Here is a 16,995-nt window from a genome sequence, read left to right on the forward strand (position 1 = left end):
ACACAAAGGCAAAATTATTTCACATGATTTTCACCCGAACTGAGCAAATAAACTTCGTGACATTGTTCACATGAAATTCGGGTGAATTGAGCCTTCACATGAATTGTTCGCATGCAATTCGTGTTACATTATGTAAGTGAATATCAAATTAAATATGAAGCTCGATTAACATGAGTTTCACGTGAAATATATCTGCCTATGTACAACTGCACATACATGTACATGCACGTACATAAGTACTGCAACCATTTTTAAAAAGTACACTAAAAGGTGTTCTTGAAACCCAATGTCCAAGTCACAATAATGCCAGAAATAAGTACTTCTAAAATATCAAAATGTAACATCATAGATAATATATGTTAAGTAACTCATTTTACCTGTTCCATTCATAACACATGGGTTTTCTTGGGTTAATATATTATCTAAATTTCAACCGATTAAAATTGTAAAAAAGAAATTTTATCGACACACGGCTTAAACAAAAAAGTGGGTTTTTTTTTAACACCAAAGCAAATAAAAAATAAAAATTAGAAATGTGCCCCTAGTCATCCAATATTAGTCAGTCCTGATTCCTGAGTGGAGTATATCCTACTTTGTCAGCCCGCATGTAACCGTGCTTCTTCCAGCATGCATACACTAATACGAAAAATCCCGAGATTGCTATTATTCCTCCGGCACTTACTCCAAGTACGATTGTCATCTTAGAAAGGATAGAGCTGTTTGTCTGAAATTTCAGAAAAAAAAAATAATACCGTAAGCAGTCCAACATAAGTGATGCCCCTCTTTGGTTCTGCGTCTGATTAAAGTTCATATATGTTTTAAAAGAGTTGAGATTACTTGGTTCTTGTATAATACATACATGACAAAAGTTGAGGCATTATATCAGTATTACATTCAATATCTATACTAAAAAGTGTATGATCCCAACCTTCCTATAATGTTTAATCAAAGTACAAAAAAAAACCAGTTTTTATACAATCGCAAAAATCGTCGTCCCACGAAGACATATTTTATACTCGGACGATAACTTGAGCACAATATGAATCTCTAAGAAATTGTTCTACAATTTTAAGCTGCCCAAAAGAAGACTAGGGTTGTTTTTGGGGGTTTTGAGTTGAACTGTACCAATATAGGTCATCATGTCTGGACAATAACATGACTGTAAGTGAATGGATTGTTTTTCACACTGAATTACCCTACAACCAAAGAAAAGCTAGAATTGATTTTTACTGATTAGAACCATTTATGATTACGGGAAAAATCTTATCCTGTGTCAATTTTTTTTTTCTCGCAATCAAGAAGAAGTATCTGCATGTAATTTGAATGGTGTTGCCCCAAGTGATCGGGGTCGTAGCAAACAATGCCATGCGAAGCATTCTTTTGAAGAATTGCACTTGCATTTGATGTGGACAGACAAAGGATGGGTATTACTTTTAAATCCATGAAACTTTTTACAAAGGGGTGGAAAGATATTTTTCGTTGAAAAAAATCTGGTGTTAGGTAATTAAAAAAAATAAGATATATTTTTTTTTAATTTCCATGTGAAAAAAGCACGAGTTGAAACAAATCAGACATTCCTGAGACAGATGGTATAAAAATCTTCCTCCCTGACATGAGGCAATACTCAATTTATGTCCACATTTTCTTGCTAAATTGATTTTACTATCATATCACATGGGTATTAAAACTAAATGTACCATAAGCATCCTCCCCGTCTTTCAGAGCTGTTTGTTTTCTCACTTGACCTTTCCTTTTGATATTAGGAATTTATTACGATAGTTGTTGATACATTAATATTTCCAAAATATTACAAGGAGAATGTATATGGTGTATATGTCAAGGAGACAACAACATTATACATCAGGTCAAGGCCACCGATGGGTCTTCAATGAATCACGAGGAAACCCTCGCACCACTTGACAGGCTGTAGCTGGTCCCAAAATAACATCATACACAGGTACAGTGGAATGTTTCTTCTATAAACTCAAGCAACATACAGTACACTTATGATATATACAAACCTCGCTGTCTTCGTCTCCAGTTTGTTCGCCACTTAGCACTGGTATATTAGGTGCGTGTGTTGGCGTTGTTGTTTCCATGGTAATAAAAGAGCTCCCGTCCGTTGTCATGGTGCTTGACGCCTTTGGTCCAAAAACAGCTTTATCGTCGCAAGTGTTATCTGATAAGTCGCACTGCTTTTTTGATTTCTCAGTATTTGGAATGAACCATTGCCATGGTGGAAAACTAGAATGAACAAAAAAGGAAAAGAAATTAACAAGCATCAACTTGCGGCAATTGTCAAACACAAAAAATAGAGATTCTTTATGTAACGTTGAATTTCTTTGAACTAACAAGTTTCATGGTGTCAACTCAGGAACGACTCTCTTATTTATTATGCATACAAACGACTCCTAATGTATTTTTAATGTTTTAAACCATTTACCTTTGAAAATTTGACAGTTGCATTATTAAATCGTATTTTGTATTTAGAGATTTTAGTCTCTTGATTTTATACCTCCGAATCTTAGATTTCGATACAATTTCAAAATAGATGAAATCATTGTTATCCCTCCAGTGCAGGCGGCATTTTGCTGATGCAAAGCTTCAATTGCATCTCTGTTATTCTAACAAGTAGGCCATAACACCATGTTCTCCACGAATTGGAAGCATAAATTAGTTTTACTATTCACGGATAATGTTTTATGTCAAGAATTAAGTACACTTGGTACACCGGAAGTATGGTGCGTCAGGCCCGGATCCAAATACTCTTTAAAAGGATTGGTTCCAGGCTATTCCTATATGCTCATTTTTGCAAAATTTTGTATGAAATTATCACAATTTCTCAGACAGGAATACGCAACTGTACACGTCTTGTGACGTTTTCATTCATGATAAAGTACTAAAAACCCAGGCGGAGTAATACGTATTAAATTGGATGTGGTTGTTCGGTCAATGGAGAGTAGTGTATTTTGACTGGTTTACCTCTTCAACCTTGTGTCCTGCTTTGGGCACTTGCTTTCCACGCACATGAACGATTTAGTCATCTGTAAATGTATATAACTGTATAAGTATTTTTTTTATTTGTCTGAAGCTCGCAATTTACAAATCTACCAACTCGAGTGGCACTCAACCACTCATTATCTTACCAGAATTTACATGTATCACAAGAACAGTCAGATTTTAGAAATTAGCAATACAAGTAGTACTTTTTTTTCAATCGTTTTTTGTCCAAAGTTTCGATTATGGAATTTATTATTTATAGATATATATTGTTTCAACTTCATGATCACACTTTACATGTTCAGCAAGTAAAAATATGTTCAACTGACTTGTTTCAACATTTCCGGAAAAATAAGTATGATATACCACTCACTTTTTTATAACTTTCCAAGACAAACTAAAGTCGAGTTTAAAAATACGTTCTAGACCACCTCATACAGATTTACTGAGTGCTTATGAAAAATAAATATCATATTCATGGTACAATTCCAAGGTCCTGGGATTTCATTTGATAAAACAAATATTATACATGTATACCTGGACGTTCAGCATTATGAACTTACCAAAATTTCTGGGGTTTTACAATCACCATCATAAATCCCATCTCGGAGTGCCTGTAAAACAAATGAACCTTGTAATACTTTGCATTGTACAGTAATATATACTGAATATTACATGTCAAATCTATATCACATATTGCATTAACTTAACCTGAGACTCCTATATCACCCAACGGCTACCGAACCGCGGGGTGATATAGGTCGAGGGTCGATACCACATGTAATACAGACTGACATGTCATGTTCATTATATACATGTATCATATATTTCAACTTTACTTTAAGTACGGTACAAGAAGGGGTGCAATATTAGAGTATACGATGTAGATCTAGAGTTGTTATATAGGGTGTGCAATATAGAACTAGAGGCGTGATATAAGATATGCAATATAGATCTAAGTTGTGATCTAGAGGTGTGATACAATGTATGCGGTATAGGGCAAGCGATATAGGGTTTAAACAATAACTTATAATTCATGTACAAAAAAGTTATATTTTTACCAAAATATATGATATGTTATTATAAATATGATGGCAAAATCTGTAACACACGCAGTGCGTTTGGACATAACAGCATCAAATGATTTATGTTAAAGACAATGATTAAAAAAATGCTAAACAAATAACTTCATGCAGGCCAGTGGCGGATCTAGAAGGGATGCATGGAGTTGGCAATCCTTTTTTATCGGACAACTTGTCATTTCCATGTGTATAATTGACAAAAATGGCAAATAATGTCCTAGCACCCCTTTTTCTGAGGAACCTCGGCTGGCAACCTTCCTTTTTTGAAGTGTCTGAATCCGACCCTGCACGCTCTAAAGAGGCAATGAGGTAACAAAATATTTATTTTAAATTCCCATTTTGCTAAGTTAGGGTGTATTAAGTTCGTCCTCTATTACATTTCACCGAACTTGATGTGATTTCCTTCTTTCAAGTGATAGTGATTTTAGCTAGTCGTCTGCGACTTTTTTCTTCGATGTTGAAGGATGAACTTCACGCAATATCTCCACACACACACACACACACACACACACACAGAGACACAAAGTCATAAAATTTTGACAGTTGTACGTTAACACTTTTTTGTGCAATGTAAATTTGTATGCACATTTCAACTCCGTAATCATTTTATGCAATTATAAAATTCATAAATCAATCGAAGAATAATTTGTATGTTTTTCAATGAATACGTGATTTGAACAAGCTGTCTCTTATAACGCATTTATTTCTTATTATAGAAATATTAACGCATTTCTTCTCTTAACATTAGATGAATACTGTAAATAATATCATAAAGGACACCTCGCTTCAAAGGGAGTTAACTATTAGATTTAAACCTTCAGGTTCAATTATATACATTAAGAGTACTGTAAGAGTAATCACATTCCTTCATTTGCAATATCCTGTACATACCACGTATGATACCCAGCCTCCCAAGTAATTTGATAAAAATCCCTTCTTGAGTAGTTGAAGAGGAGTTGCGGTTAAGATGTTTTAACATAAAATCCTTTAGTTAGTAGACTACATGTATCTCCCTTTTGAGAGAGTACTGTCACATTAATTGTATGTACATATCTATGATCCTCAACCTTCAAATAAAATTTTATCAAAATCCCTTGAACGGCTTAGAGAAACGTGCGCTAACAAGAGATATGGGCAGATGAACGGTAAGACAGACAGATAGACAGAATGAGTGGCTCCATTATACATGTGTACCATAATTTATATAAACACAGACGTCTGGGGAAAGGATCACTAACCTGTGTACAAAGATGATTATTTGCTTACTTGTACATAGTTTGGTGTAATATTTTATTGATATTATTTGTCATCAATCTCTTGTGCATACTACATTTTCACCACAGAATGTGGAAATGTGTTTTTGGAAAAAATTTCTCTACAACGGACTGAAAGATTTCAGCAAATCGACGAAGTGACAACTTACTAGTTCAAAGATGTAATTTGCGAATTTTTCTCTTTCTCTTCATGATTATATTTACATAATGTCATAACAAATAGATTTCATTTAAACGCGTTTCGACGGAAAATTCTAAATTAAAAACATCATTTGAAAATGCCCCCACCCCTCTGACCAAAATATCGGGTTTATTGACCTACATCCCTTTTCCGCTATGATCCATAAAATACTGACCATAGGCAAGTCAAAATTAATTAAGAGACCAGACAACCTTTCAATATACAATGTAATTCTTGTAAGTTCACCTTGTTGTTACTATCTCTGAGGAACTCGACGACAGTAACATGAAATATTGCCAGTAGATGTCCATAACACGACAGATCTAAACCACCTTCTTGTCTCATCTCACACAACAGGTTTAAAGCTTCTACTGTGAAGTTCATCCTCTGAAACAATCAACAGAAATGCGTAGATTTAGATGAATTCTTCGTCGTTCGAAGAGACTAAAATCCTGTCTCCATTTTTTGTCATGCAAGCTACATGTTCAAGCTAAATTAGTGTGTTAAGATATAATTTGTTTCGTTACTTCCTACGAGATAAGTTTATTTTCTTACAAAAATTGCATTTAGATGAAACTTAAGAACACGAACTCTTTTAAGTACTTAATAAAATATACCATAGAGATGCTTCAATAAAATATACCATAGAGATGCTTCAAAGGAGCAGCCCAGAAATGATTAAAAGCTGTTACAGCATTAGTTCTTATAGTCATTTCTCTGACTTTCAATAAGTACATATGGCACGTTAATTAGACCCATACTACTATATAGTTCTAAAATATGGTTAAACTTAATTGATAATTGAAAATTACTGTTGTCAATCAAAATATATTAATCGTACAGAGCAACAACAGAGATATCCGCTTGTATTTTTTTTGTCTTTGGGAGTCAAATATATTTTTTAATGTGTTCATGACAGATACATGTATGAAGTTGCAAATTAATCTTAGGACTGCAGCATTTCCTTGAATAAAATAAGTGTAATGCTGTATTCTGAACTGCAGACTCTATACCATTGGAATTAATCATCTACATGTATTGAGTAAGGTTTTTCAGCCGAATAAATCACTTTACATACTGGAGTTACACATACAAAAAGTTATTTACATTTTCCTCAAATATTGTTAGAACATATTTGGTTCACTCTAACAACGCTTCCAATGCTTTTTAATATTACAATGAAGTGTATTTCCCATGTCATGTCACGTGTGCAAAAAAAGTGTGTCGTAGTGTAGGTCAAGCTATGAGACTGACTTCACAGTGTCTGTGGTGTAGGTCAAGCTATGAGACTGACTGCACAGTGTCTGTAGTATATTGGAAATAGATATGGTTAGACAAAGCCCAAAAACAACATCGTTTTTTTTTGTCTGCAAAACGTTTTACATCCAATGTTTATTATCAGCAGTAGACGTAGAAATAATAACAGTGATAAGACCTATACTGCTATCACACTCTCCAAGGAAGAGATTGTGGAAAACCATAAATATATGCTATCCTCTTTTGGTTTCTCCACCAAGGACGATGATCGTGATTTATCGTCTATGTACTGGATTCCTAAACCCCACAAGAATCCATGCAAATAACGTTACGTAGCTGGATCTGCAAAATGTACCACCAAACCTCTTTAAAAACTTTTAACTATACTTACAGCTGTCAAAGAGGATCTGCAGTCCTACCACAACAATTGTTACTCTCGTAGTGTTATTAATTCAATGTGGATCCTAAAAAATTCGAAAGATCTTTTGGAGGAAATCAGTTAAAGACTATTATCAGAATATAACAGCATTGAAACCTATGATTTTTCAACACTGTATACTTCTATACTTCTATTCCCAATACTCAGTTCAAATCCCGACTTAAAAAACATCATACATCGTTGTTTTTCCAAAAAAAGAAAGATGGTACAGCTAGATACAAATACATAGTTCTTGGTAGAGATTCCTCATACTTTGTAAGAAATAATTCCAAATCATCTTCCAAATATACAGAAGAAGATATTTACAAAATGCCGGAATTTTTAATCGACAACATATTTGTCCAGTGCGGTGGACGCATTTTTCAACAAACGGTAGATATTCCATTGGGAACAAATTGTGCTCCTCTACTTGCTGACCTATTCCTTCACTCTTATGAGGCTGACTTTATAGCTGATCTGATCCGAAAGAAAGAATATCGTTGAGCTAGATCCCTTAATCTCAGTTTCCGCTATATAGATGACGTATTATCTTTAAACAATCCTAATTTCAGGGATTTGATACATTGCATCTACCTCAAAGAACTTGATATAAATGATACTACAGACACTGTTAAGTCAGTCTCATATCTTGACCTACACTTAGAAATCGATGGTAAAGGAAAACTACTGACCAAACTTTACGACAAACGTGATGACTTTTCATTCAGAATTGTCAACTTTCCTTTCATCTGTGTTCATATCACAACCCATAAGTTATGCCAGAGCTTGCCGAAACTACGCAGACTTTTTGTATCGCGCTAGAATTCTAACAAATAGGCTTCTGGAACAGGATTATGTTGCTACAAGATTGAAGCCATCATTAACTCGTGGATCGTTACGGTGTATCCATCTGCGCCATGAAAACTGATTTGTTCAACATGTCATAGTTTTTCTTTCCTCTTTCGTCTACCACGGACTTGACTTTTTATGAGCAACTCGGCGGGTGTTTCTAGAAAAGCAGAGGACGCTTACCCTACCAGTGCACCTGGTCCATGCTCCCAATTTTAGTGGAGACCGAGTTACTTATTTGCTTTTGTTATTTTGTATGTCTGATTTTACTTACTTTATGTTCTTTGCTGTGTATGTCTGTTTTCATGTCTGGTCTTTGTCCATGGATTACATTCTTTTGATTACTGCTATAACCTTGGTTCCCTTGATTACTCTTTAAGCATGTAATCAATTCAATATTACAAATGTTTGTAACATAACTAATTTAAGTTTTAATTAAAACATTAGTAACTATTTTTTAATATTTTTTCATTGAGTCATCCGTAATAAATGTAAGGTGATTAATTGTGTGTCTTTTTGCATTTTGTACCGGTCCTAATCCCCAATTAGTTTTGACCAGTTTTAACTCTAATAAACTTTCCACCGGTCCCACCCCAAATACATTATGACCGGTCGTAACACCCCAATAAATTTGCTCGGCTCCAATCCCCAATGAATTTTGACCGGCCCCTTCAATCGACAGCGCACCATTTTCAATCAAATTAACTGTATTAAGTCTTAATATATTATATTTACCTCTTGGATAGGACATCCGGTAACGTTCTGAAGGAATGTATCCAGACAAGATAAAGACGTAGCTTGGCATATTTGTGAAAACATTTCAGATCCTCTAACCATAGTCGCCTTCTCCATCATCAGCCCATTCCAATAATCAAATTCATCATACAGACACCAATGCCCACTATTACAATTAAGCAATAACGCTTCGATGACATCATTTGAAAATATTACTGCGTAAACATCCCATATTGTCAAATCGACAAGAAGCTGGGGTAAAGTTTTGCCACAAAGTTGGGTAAACGTGTATTCAGCGCCGCATCGCTCCTCGACTACGTTTGCTGTCGACGTGAGTGAAAATAACGGAATATGCGTCGCATTTGTTCCGGAAGTAGCCACACTTGTGCCGTTTTCGACTCCTTGGTCATCAGCCGAGGTTGAATTCTCAGAACTCGGCTTACCGCTGGTCGAAGATGGGGATGAGGAAGACGTGGCTGATTTTGACGAAGAAACAGTGTGCGTACTAGTATGAGTCAATGTTTTCAACCAATCGAGTGTAGACGGAAGTGTTGTGCTATTAATAGTTGCATTTTTCTGATCACCTAATAAAGAATCTATTAAGCCGGAAAATAAATCTTTGAGTGTGATATCGTCCCGTCGAAAACGTCGCTCTTTAGAAACCGACGACGTCATACAAACAGAACATAATCCCATAAATACTACCACTTTCATAACTTTCATATACATTTTAGTACTCTGTTAATATCACAGTTTGTAATAAATTTTCTGTCCGGCAAAAATTAATGGCTACACATTTGATGAACTATTGTTTAACATCAGTGAAAATATTATTGTACACAGCTATGCATTTTCTTTTCTCTTGATTTAAAAGACACCACCACAATTCGTAATTCTAACATGAGTCTGAACCCATATATACTGGGATTAATAATTAGATTTTAGAGGTACTAGGAGGGGTTTCTCAGAAAAAAAAACATATCTAAAATGAACTTCAAAGTGACAAAGTAAACCAAAATGTTCGACAACAAATGCATGAGCGCGGGGCACGCTCATGATGGTCTAAAAGTGTACTTCTAAGGCAAAACTATTAATTTACTCCACACATAAAAGTAGATCCTATAAACGGTTTAAACTACCTTTTTACTCTGATTTCATAATTTATCCCGATAAAAGCCCCTATGTGGTTTCATTTCAAGATGTCGCTTTCATCGATCATGGATCCAGATGTTGAAACTGTATAAATCTCCGAATACATATAAAATCATTAAGAACACAACGATTATCTTTTAAATCTGCTGCATTCTGTTTTTATGATATGATCAGACAGAAATCAAACTTCAACTTCATATTGTTCCATAATTGATCAGGGCCGGTATTAAATGTTACACAAGGCCAGTTTTAACCAGTTCTGACGAAAAACTTACGAATGTAAAAAATACAATTGAAATGAGTGTTTTGTCCAAATTACATATTTTAGAAAAGATTTCGAAAAAGAACATGCAAGGCACATACCACTTTCATGTAGCATTTTTTCCCAAGGGAGCCGGGGATGGATGTGGGTATTTTTTGCCCTTCGCTAATTATAGATATGGTTGGTATTTAACGATATCACTAATATATCATATTGCGTCCTATTGTACTTCTGGTACGTTTGCGCCATTTAATCGTTTGTGTCTTAATGCACCTCGGGGACGTTTGTGTCATTTTTACAGTTCGCGTCCCATGTTATACAAGTATATACCACTGGTTCTTTTGCCCATTTCTTTTTTGAAAACGTGAATTAACTCATAACTGGTAGCTGTTATAAAAGTATCGGTATTTGATTGTACAATTTAAAAAAAGATAAAAAAAAATATTTCATTAAAAAAAACTTTAAATTAACGTATGTCTATATACACCCTGGCTTAATTTTAAGTGACACAGATCAGACTTACCTTATAAAATGTAGAAACAAAAAATGTTCAAATGTAAATATTGCAGTAAGGTGAATCTGTTTGACAAACATCAACAATAGCAATAGAATATTTTCATATTTTGCGACAAATGTTGCAACAAGGTTCTTTCTCATAATAACGCTTGTTCCTCACTGGAGCTGATTCTGAGAAGCGGCTTTATTGGATCACACCATAATCCAATGAGGCCGACATAAAAATTCAATCGGTTTCCTTTTTAATCAATAAAATGTCGTTGAAGAAATTAGAGACCAGGGCCCAGTTGCTCAAAACTTTATTCGCTGTGTAAACCGAATCCTTGAAAATCTGGAAATCCGTCTAAACCGAACCCGTTATAAAGTTTTTTAATCTCAACTCAAATGTGGTTTGAACCTTGGTGACCCGAATAGCTGTCTAAATCGGACTAATTGTCAGGGGCGTAGCTGCCTATACGCAAATACGCAGTTGCGTACTTTCGGACAAAGTAACAAAAATAAAAACACACATTTTATTTATCACATATGCATACCATGAACGTAGTATAGGCTCTGAAAAACTGGCTCCAAAATCGTTAAAATTCAGGAGTTTCCCTCAGGGCTTTGCATTGCCGGACTCACTGGGGGCCTTGAACGACCCCCCCCCCAAGACCCCTCGCCGTAATTTTGCGTACAACTAAAACAGGCCTAGCTACGCCCCTGATTGTACTGAACTTACCGGATACCGGTTCCATTGTACATGTATCTTTAAATTCTTATGACTTCCACAGCTATTTCTGGTGTCAGTTAATCACTGTTCAGTGGCGGATCCAGGGGAGCCCCGGTGGGGGGGGGGGTGAGGAATTTGAGTTTTAATATTTCGAAATTTTGTCAAGTTCCTGTCAAGAATCATCCCCCCCTTTACCTAAAACTCTGGATCCGCCACTGCTGTCCATGACAGTAATTAGGAAATGGTATATTCTAAACTTTACCTAGTGGTACATGCAGTTGTATTATACTCTGTAATAAGATTCCTTTTGCCAAAATCTTACCCTTGTTGGTTGCCGTTGCCAATTTAAAATACCAGTTACAAAAAAAGAAGAAAGAAATACTACAAAACAGACAGAAGTTAAAGTAAGAGACGGAACCAAAAAGTTACTAAAATAAAAAAGGGAGATTTTCCTCCATCACCATCTCATGTTGCCAATATTTTGCACAAAACTATAAAAGGTTTACCAGCCCCGAAAATCTCCCTTGGATCCGCCAAAGGTTTATGGATGATCATACAGTTTTTTTATTAAGGGACACACGCACCGTGTGTACTTGACTACAAGTACGCTATTTACGTGAATTTTTAAATGGGTGAATGTCAGTCTACAGATACGACGGACAATGCATTGTAGTACAGCGAATTTAAAGCACATTCGAGATAGCCGTTGAATACAACACGAAGAAGTGGCAATAAAAAAAATCCATGTTTTCAAATTCGATAGATCTCTACACCGTTGCAGTGACTATCAACGTCCTGGACACCATTACTCACTTCTGTCGTTAAGAACGTTGCTAAAGGTAAAGTTCTCAGCATTATGACGGAACGTCGCTTCCTGTAACATTTGTCGCTAATTATAGCATGAGATCGTTCGATTTGGACGCTAATAAGGTGAAAATAGTGGTTGTCTAAAAATGAAACGCACATTTTAAGCTTAATTTGATAGGAACACTATTATATGATACATATAAATTCCTTAGCATTGAATTCACTTCATGAGAGTCCCCATATAACGAACATATGAACGTCGCAAAATTATTTTCCAGCTCTGCCTAGAACTAAATTGTTATAAAAGATCAATTTCTATTCTGATGATACTTATAAATAATAAATTTATAGCCGAAGATCAACATCTGATGCAAATGATCATGTTTTCTTTTAACAACACCAAGATTAAGCCCAACGCTCTAGAGTTTTAAAGCACAAACGGCAACAAAGAAACACAATCAAGGAACCAAGCGCGTGAGGTAACGATGTGTTTACGGGTGTCTACTTTCACGTCCGCGTTCGAACAATAAAAGCCAAGCAACTAACTGACCACTTCAGTAGCGTGTTTGCTCAGGACAAAACAGACGAACAAAAACCGGAGAACCTGTAAAGTAGTGTGCTTACCGCAGAGGATGCAGTTAGGCATAGAAGCAGACGTTGTAGTAAAATATTTTACAGGAGACCAGGCGAGGAGTCCACCGAAGCCTCTGCTCTACAGACGGAGAAGAAACCAAACATGCTAGACGAGTGTCCACGCACCAACGTGGCGTGTCTCAGACCAGACGGAGTGTCCGCCGTAGCCTGCTGCTGTACAGACGGAGAAACGACAAGGCCCGTGTTGCAGACCAGACGAAGTGTCCGCGCACCATCGTGGCGTGTCTCAGACAAGACGAAGTGTTCGCCGTAGCCTGCTGCTGTACAGACGAAGAAGTGACCAAGAAGTGTTGCAGACCAGACGAAGTGTCCACGCATCAAATGCGTGGCGTGTCTCAGACCAGACGTAATGTCCGCCGTAGCCTGCTGCTGTACAGACGACATGTACAAAAAGGCCCTTTTAAGGGCCACCTAAATATTTCAAAAATATTCTTAAATTGTTATATGTGCGTTTAATTATTCATTGTATGAAATTATGAACCACGCGAAAAAGGCAAAATAAAACACGTGGAGAAATATGCCGTTAAAGCAATAAAATTGACAAGATAAAATAAATGAATAAAATTATAATGTTGTTTCCTGCTAACAGCAAGAAAAAAATACTTAGTAGGGTAGTTAAGTAGGGGGGGGGGGGCTTTTTTACCCTCCCCTCAAACAAAATTACATTTAGAATTAATGTGAAAACAATCTAGACTTTAAAGGTGCTTGGGCCATTAGAAAATTGCCTTAACTTGTTTAAGGTAGGTAGGGTAGCAGGAAACATTTTTTGCCGGAAAATTAAAATCTTACCAAACAGCAAAATCATACTATGCGAAGTAACATTACAAAACAAAATTGAAAGCATTCAAAATTTAAAAAGTGTAAATAAGAACGGCGTCCAAGTCCATTTGTAACACTAACAAGAAATTAAACTTCAGAATGCACTAGAATTCCAGTGTTCATTCCAGAGTTTAACAGCGGGGGTTAAGGGCCCTTTGATAGGAAATCAAACGTTCATCATTGTTCATTCCGTCAAGTAATTTTGCTTTTAAGCTTTATTGCATATGTTCAAGTAAAACTTTCGATGCGCCACTTGGGCGCATATCGTACAAGGTTTAAGCGCCGTTAGATGGTAAATTTGCGTCAATGGCGCAATAACGCGACTTGGAATGAACAATTGAATTGAACTATACAACCGGCTAACAATTCAACATTCAGAAGCCCGGGAAACCTTTGTTTGGACAGTATAATTTGTTCGGTTTAGACACGTATTCGGTTTACACAGGGCCAAAATGATTAAACTTGTCTCGCTGATTTAAGCTCGTTTCGGTTTATTCAGGGTTCGGTTTAAAGTTTAAAGGTCTCTAGTAAACAGAAACCTATGGGACAGAAGTAAGAATCTACGTTCAGATAAAGCAACCGAATATTTAAAAAAAAATCCTTGAACGGATGGTCAGTGTATTTTACTTCACCATCACAGCAAAATTCTTTTGCGCTCGAGTTGATTAAAAAAACAAGAGGCCCCAGGAGCCTAAATCGCTGACCTATTTAAATTGTTGCGTTTCAGGGACTATCACTCCAACAAGGAGTCGACCGACAATTTTGACTCAAAAGATAACTTCCCTATGGCTTATCATATGGATCATTTCATCAATTGAATGTTTCTTGCTATCAATTCCTGTTTTCAAGCTATTGGCTGAAAACTTCTAAAGCATCATTTTTCGCCTTTCAAGGGCAATTACTCTAACAAGAAGTGGTCCGACATCTTTGGTCCAATGCAGACTTTTCGTAGGCCTCAAAAGGAATTCGGCAATCGAAAGAGTTTGGCAAAACCTTACGGTTTTGGAGGTATATGAGAAAAACTTCTGACTGGCCCCTTTGTTCTATTTTTAGTAATAGCGGTCATGTTTTTTTTCAAAATCCCCACTTCAGATCTATGAAGAATACCCGAAGAGTTTTGTTCTAATTAGTCAGGTAATTTAAGAGAAGAGTTTTGAAAGAAATAACATTAAAAATAGGTAAAAAAAACGTCGAAAAGGGCAATTACTCCAATCTGGCCTCACAGATTAAAACGAATATTTAACTACTGATAGATCTCATCATACTGAACACTTTCACTCTATGTCTGAATTTGGCTAAACCTGGATATACATGTACGTCAAAACTTCATTTCTGACCCTTATGTTCTATTTTTAATAAAGGCAGTCAAGTTTCTTGACGGATAAAAAATCTCAACATCAGTTCTATGCAGAATACCCTAAGGAACATTCATACGAAATTTGGTTCAAATTGGTCAACTAATTTCAGAGAAGATTTTTGAAAGTAATAACGTTAAAAATAGCCAAAAAAAAAACATCGGAAAAGGGCACAACTCCAACATGGCTTAACAGATTTACACAAAAATTGAACAGATAGATATCATCAGTCTGAACACTTTTACCCTATGTCAGAATTTGGCTAAAACGTTCGGTTTTGGAGATATATGGGAAAATCAACATCTGTCTGAACCTTATGTATTATTTTAGTAACGGCTGTCATGTTTTACGACGGATCAAAAATACCCATATCTGTTCTATGCAGAATACCTAAGGAACATTCATATCAAGTCTGGTTCGAATTGGTCAAGTAGTTTCAGAAGAGAAGAGTTTTGAAAATTAACGACGACGGACGCCAAGTGACGGCAATAGCTCACATAGCCTTTGGCCAGGTGGGCTAAGAAACGAAGGGATACACAACTGATTGCTTTTAATGGCAGATCCAGAATTTTCTAACAGGGCCCCCTGCCAGTGATTTTCTTTATAATGAACCAAAATTTTCGAGCATAAGGGGAGGGCCGGTTTTTTTCATGAATCATCCCATCAATCCAAATCGTTGTTCTATCGCAAACACTTATACATCTCACGATCATTAAAAAGAGAACGCTTTCACGATCAATCAATTTAAGAGGATGGTTTGTTCACGATCCTCCTTATTATAAGACCCACGTCGATTTTCAACCACTAGTCACATGTCGATATCCACTTATATCATCTAATAATTACCAGGAAGACGTTGGTTTTGGGCGAGGCAAGTGTTTTCTGTGTCGCAAATAGCAAATTGTCGATTCTACTTTGAAACATTTTTATTCTGTTCATTATGTCAATGATAAGATTCTAGTCCTATTAGTGCCCTCCATATATTGATCGCATTTGTACGAGTATTTTGTGTGACGGACTTATCGGCGAACCATGCATTCTAAATATAGCGTGTGACCTTCCAAGGGAAACCAGTATCGTGGTCACATTATATAGGTGTTCTGTCTAGATAGTTTTATTTCATAGAATGCACTAAATCTACAATCCTTTTTCATTGTGTGTATTTTAATCAGTCTTTTAAACAGTTTATCGCTGGCTAAAGGTGACTTGACTGTACTATGTAAATTATTTATGCTTTTGTTAAAACATGTCAGGACCTCTGTAGTATTTTTTAATGATTTATGTAATAGAGGTGCCAAAGGCTTACATCACTTTTAATGCACACCTTTGGAAAATAGGCTTAAGATCTGACTGTGCAGAACTATACAGACAGAGCTTGGACATTTTAGGAAAGACATGAAAAAAAGGCAATGTCAAAGATTAAGAAAGTGACAATATACCGGAACTTGTGATGACCTTATTGTTCCAAAAAAAGCGGGCCGGGGTCAAGGTAAGTTAGAAAGAACAAATGTACACAGGAAAATTGGCAACATTTTGAATATACCTAAAAAAATAATCATATTGTTACTTTTCTTAATAAAATGGTTATAAACTGATCACTTTTTGAAGCCTATTTCAAATTAACATGAAAATCAATCCAACCCTTCCCATTTTGATTTGAAACCTTATATAATTTCATATATTTCATAAATAATTGTCTTCATATCAAGAAAATGCTTGATTCAGACTCCATTTTGGCCCCTAATTCCTTAAATGCTCAAATCACAAATAAAGCTGACACAAAACATTAGATTTGATTGCTTGATTGATAGTGGTTTTACATCTTATGTAAAGGAACAGCCCACACATAGGGACACAAACTTGCAGCAATCCAGTTTTCACTTCTATCTCCTATATGTTACACAATTGTCAAAAATATAAGAAAC

At 35.9% G+C, this 16,995-nt stretch overlaps 1 protein-coding gene across 1 annotated transcript; it reads right to left on the reverse strand.

The window, feature by feature from the left end:
• Positions 1–414: 414 nt before the first annotated feature.
• LOC148602392 (uncharacterized) lies at positions 415–9,680 on the reverse strand. The gene is made up of 6 exons (XM_088552270.1): positions 8,797–9,680; positions 5,784–5,924; positions 3,564–3,614; positions 2,983–3,044; positions 2,022–2,244; positions 415–724 (listed from the first exon to the last, which is right to left on the reverse strand). Exons 1-6 carry the CDS (start codon positions 9,523–9,525, stop codon positions 560–562), a joined length of 1,371 nt encoding a protein of 456 aa, XP_088408396.1. The 5' UTR covers positions 9,526–9,680; the 3' UTR covers positions 415–559.
• Positions 9,681–16,995: the final 7,315 nt, after the last annotated feature.

The sequence above is a fragment of the Perna viridis genome, chromosome 11, assembly GCF_037379345.1.
Source record: "Perna viridis isolate PV_CMFRI_1.1 ecotype Kerala chromosome 11, ASM3737934v1, whole genome shotgun sequence".
Taxonomy (NCBI): domain Eukaryota; kingdom Metazoa; phylum Mollusca; class Bivalvia; order Mytilida; family Mytilidae; genus Perna; species Perna viridis.

What these genes read in the sequence shown, in the direction of transcription:
- LOC148602392 (XM_088552270.1), bottom strand. Translation starts at nt 9,525, where the DNA reads ATGTATATGAAAGTTATGAAAGTGGTAGTATTTATGGGATTATGTTCT. An exon ending in TCAGAGATAGTAACAACAAG is followed by an intron (nt 3,615 to 5,783) that starts GTGAACTTACAA and finishes TTTGTTTTACAG; the next exon opens with GCACTCCGAGATGGGATTTA. An exon ending in CTGGAGACGAAGACAGCGAG is followed by an intron (nt 725 to 2,021) that starts GTTTGTATATAT and finishes CTGAAATTTCAG; the next exon opens with ACAAACAGCTCTATCCTTTC.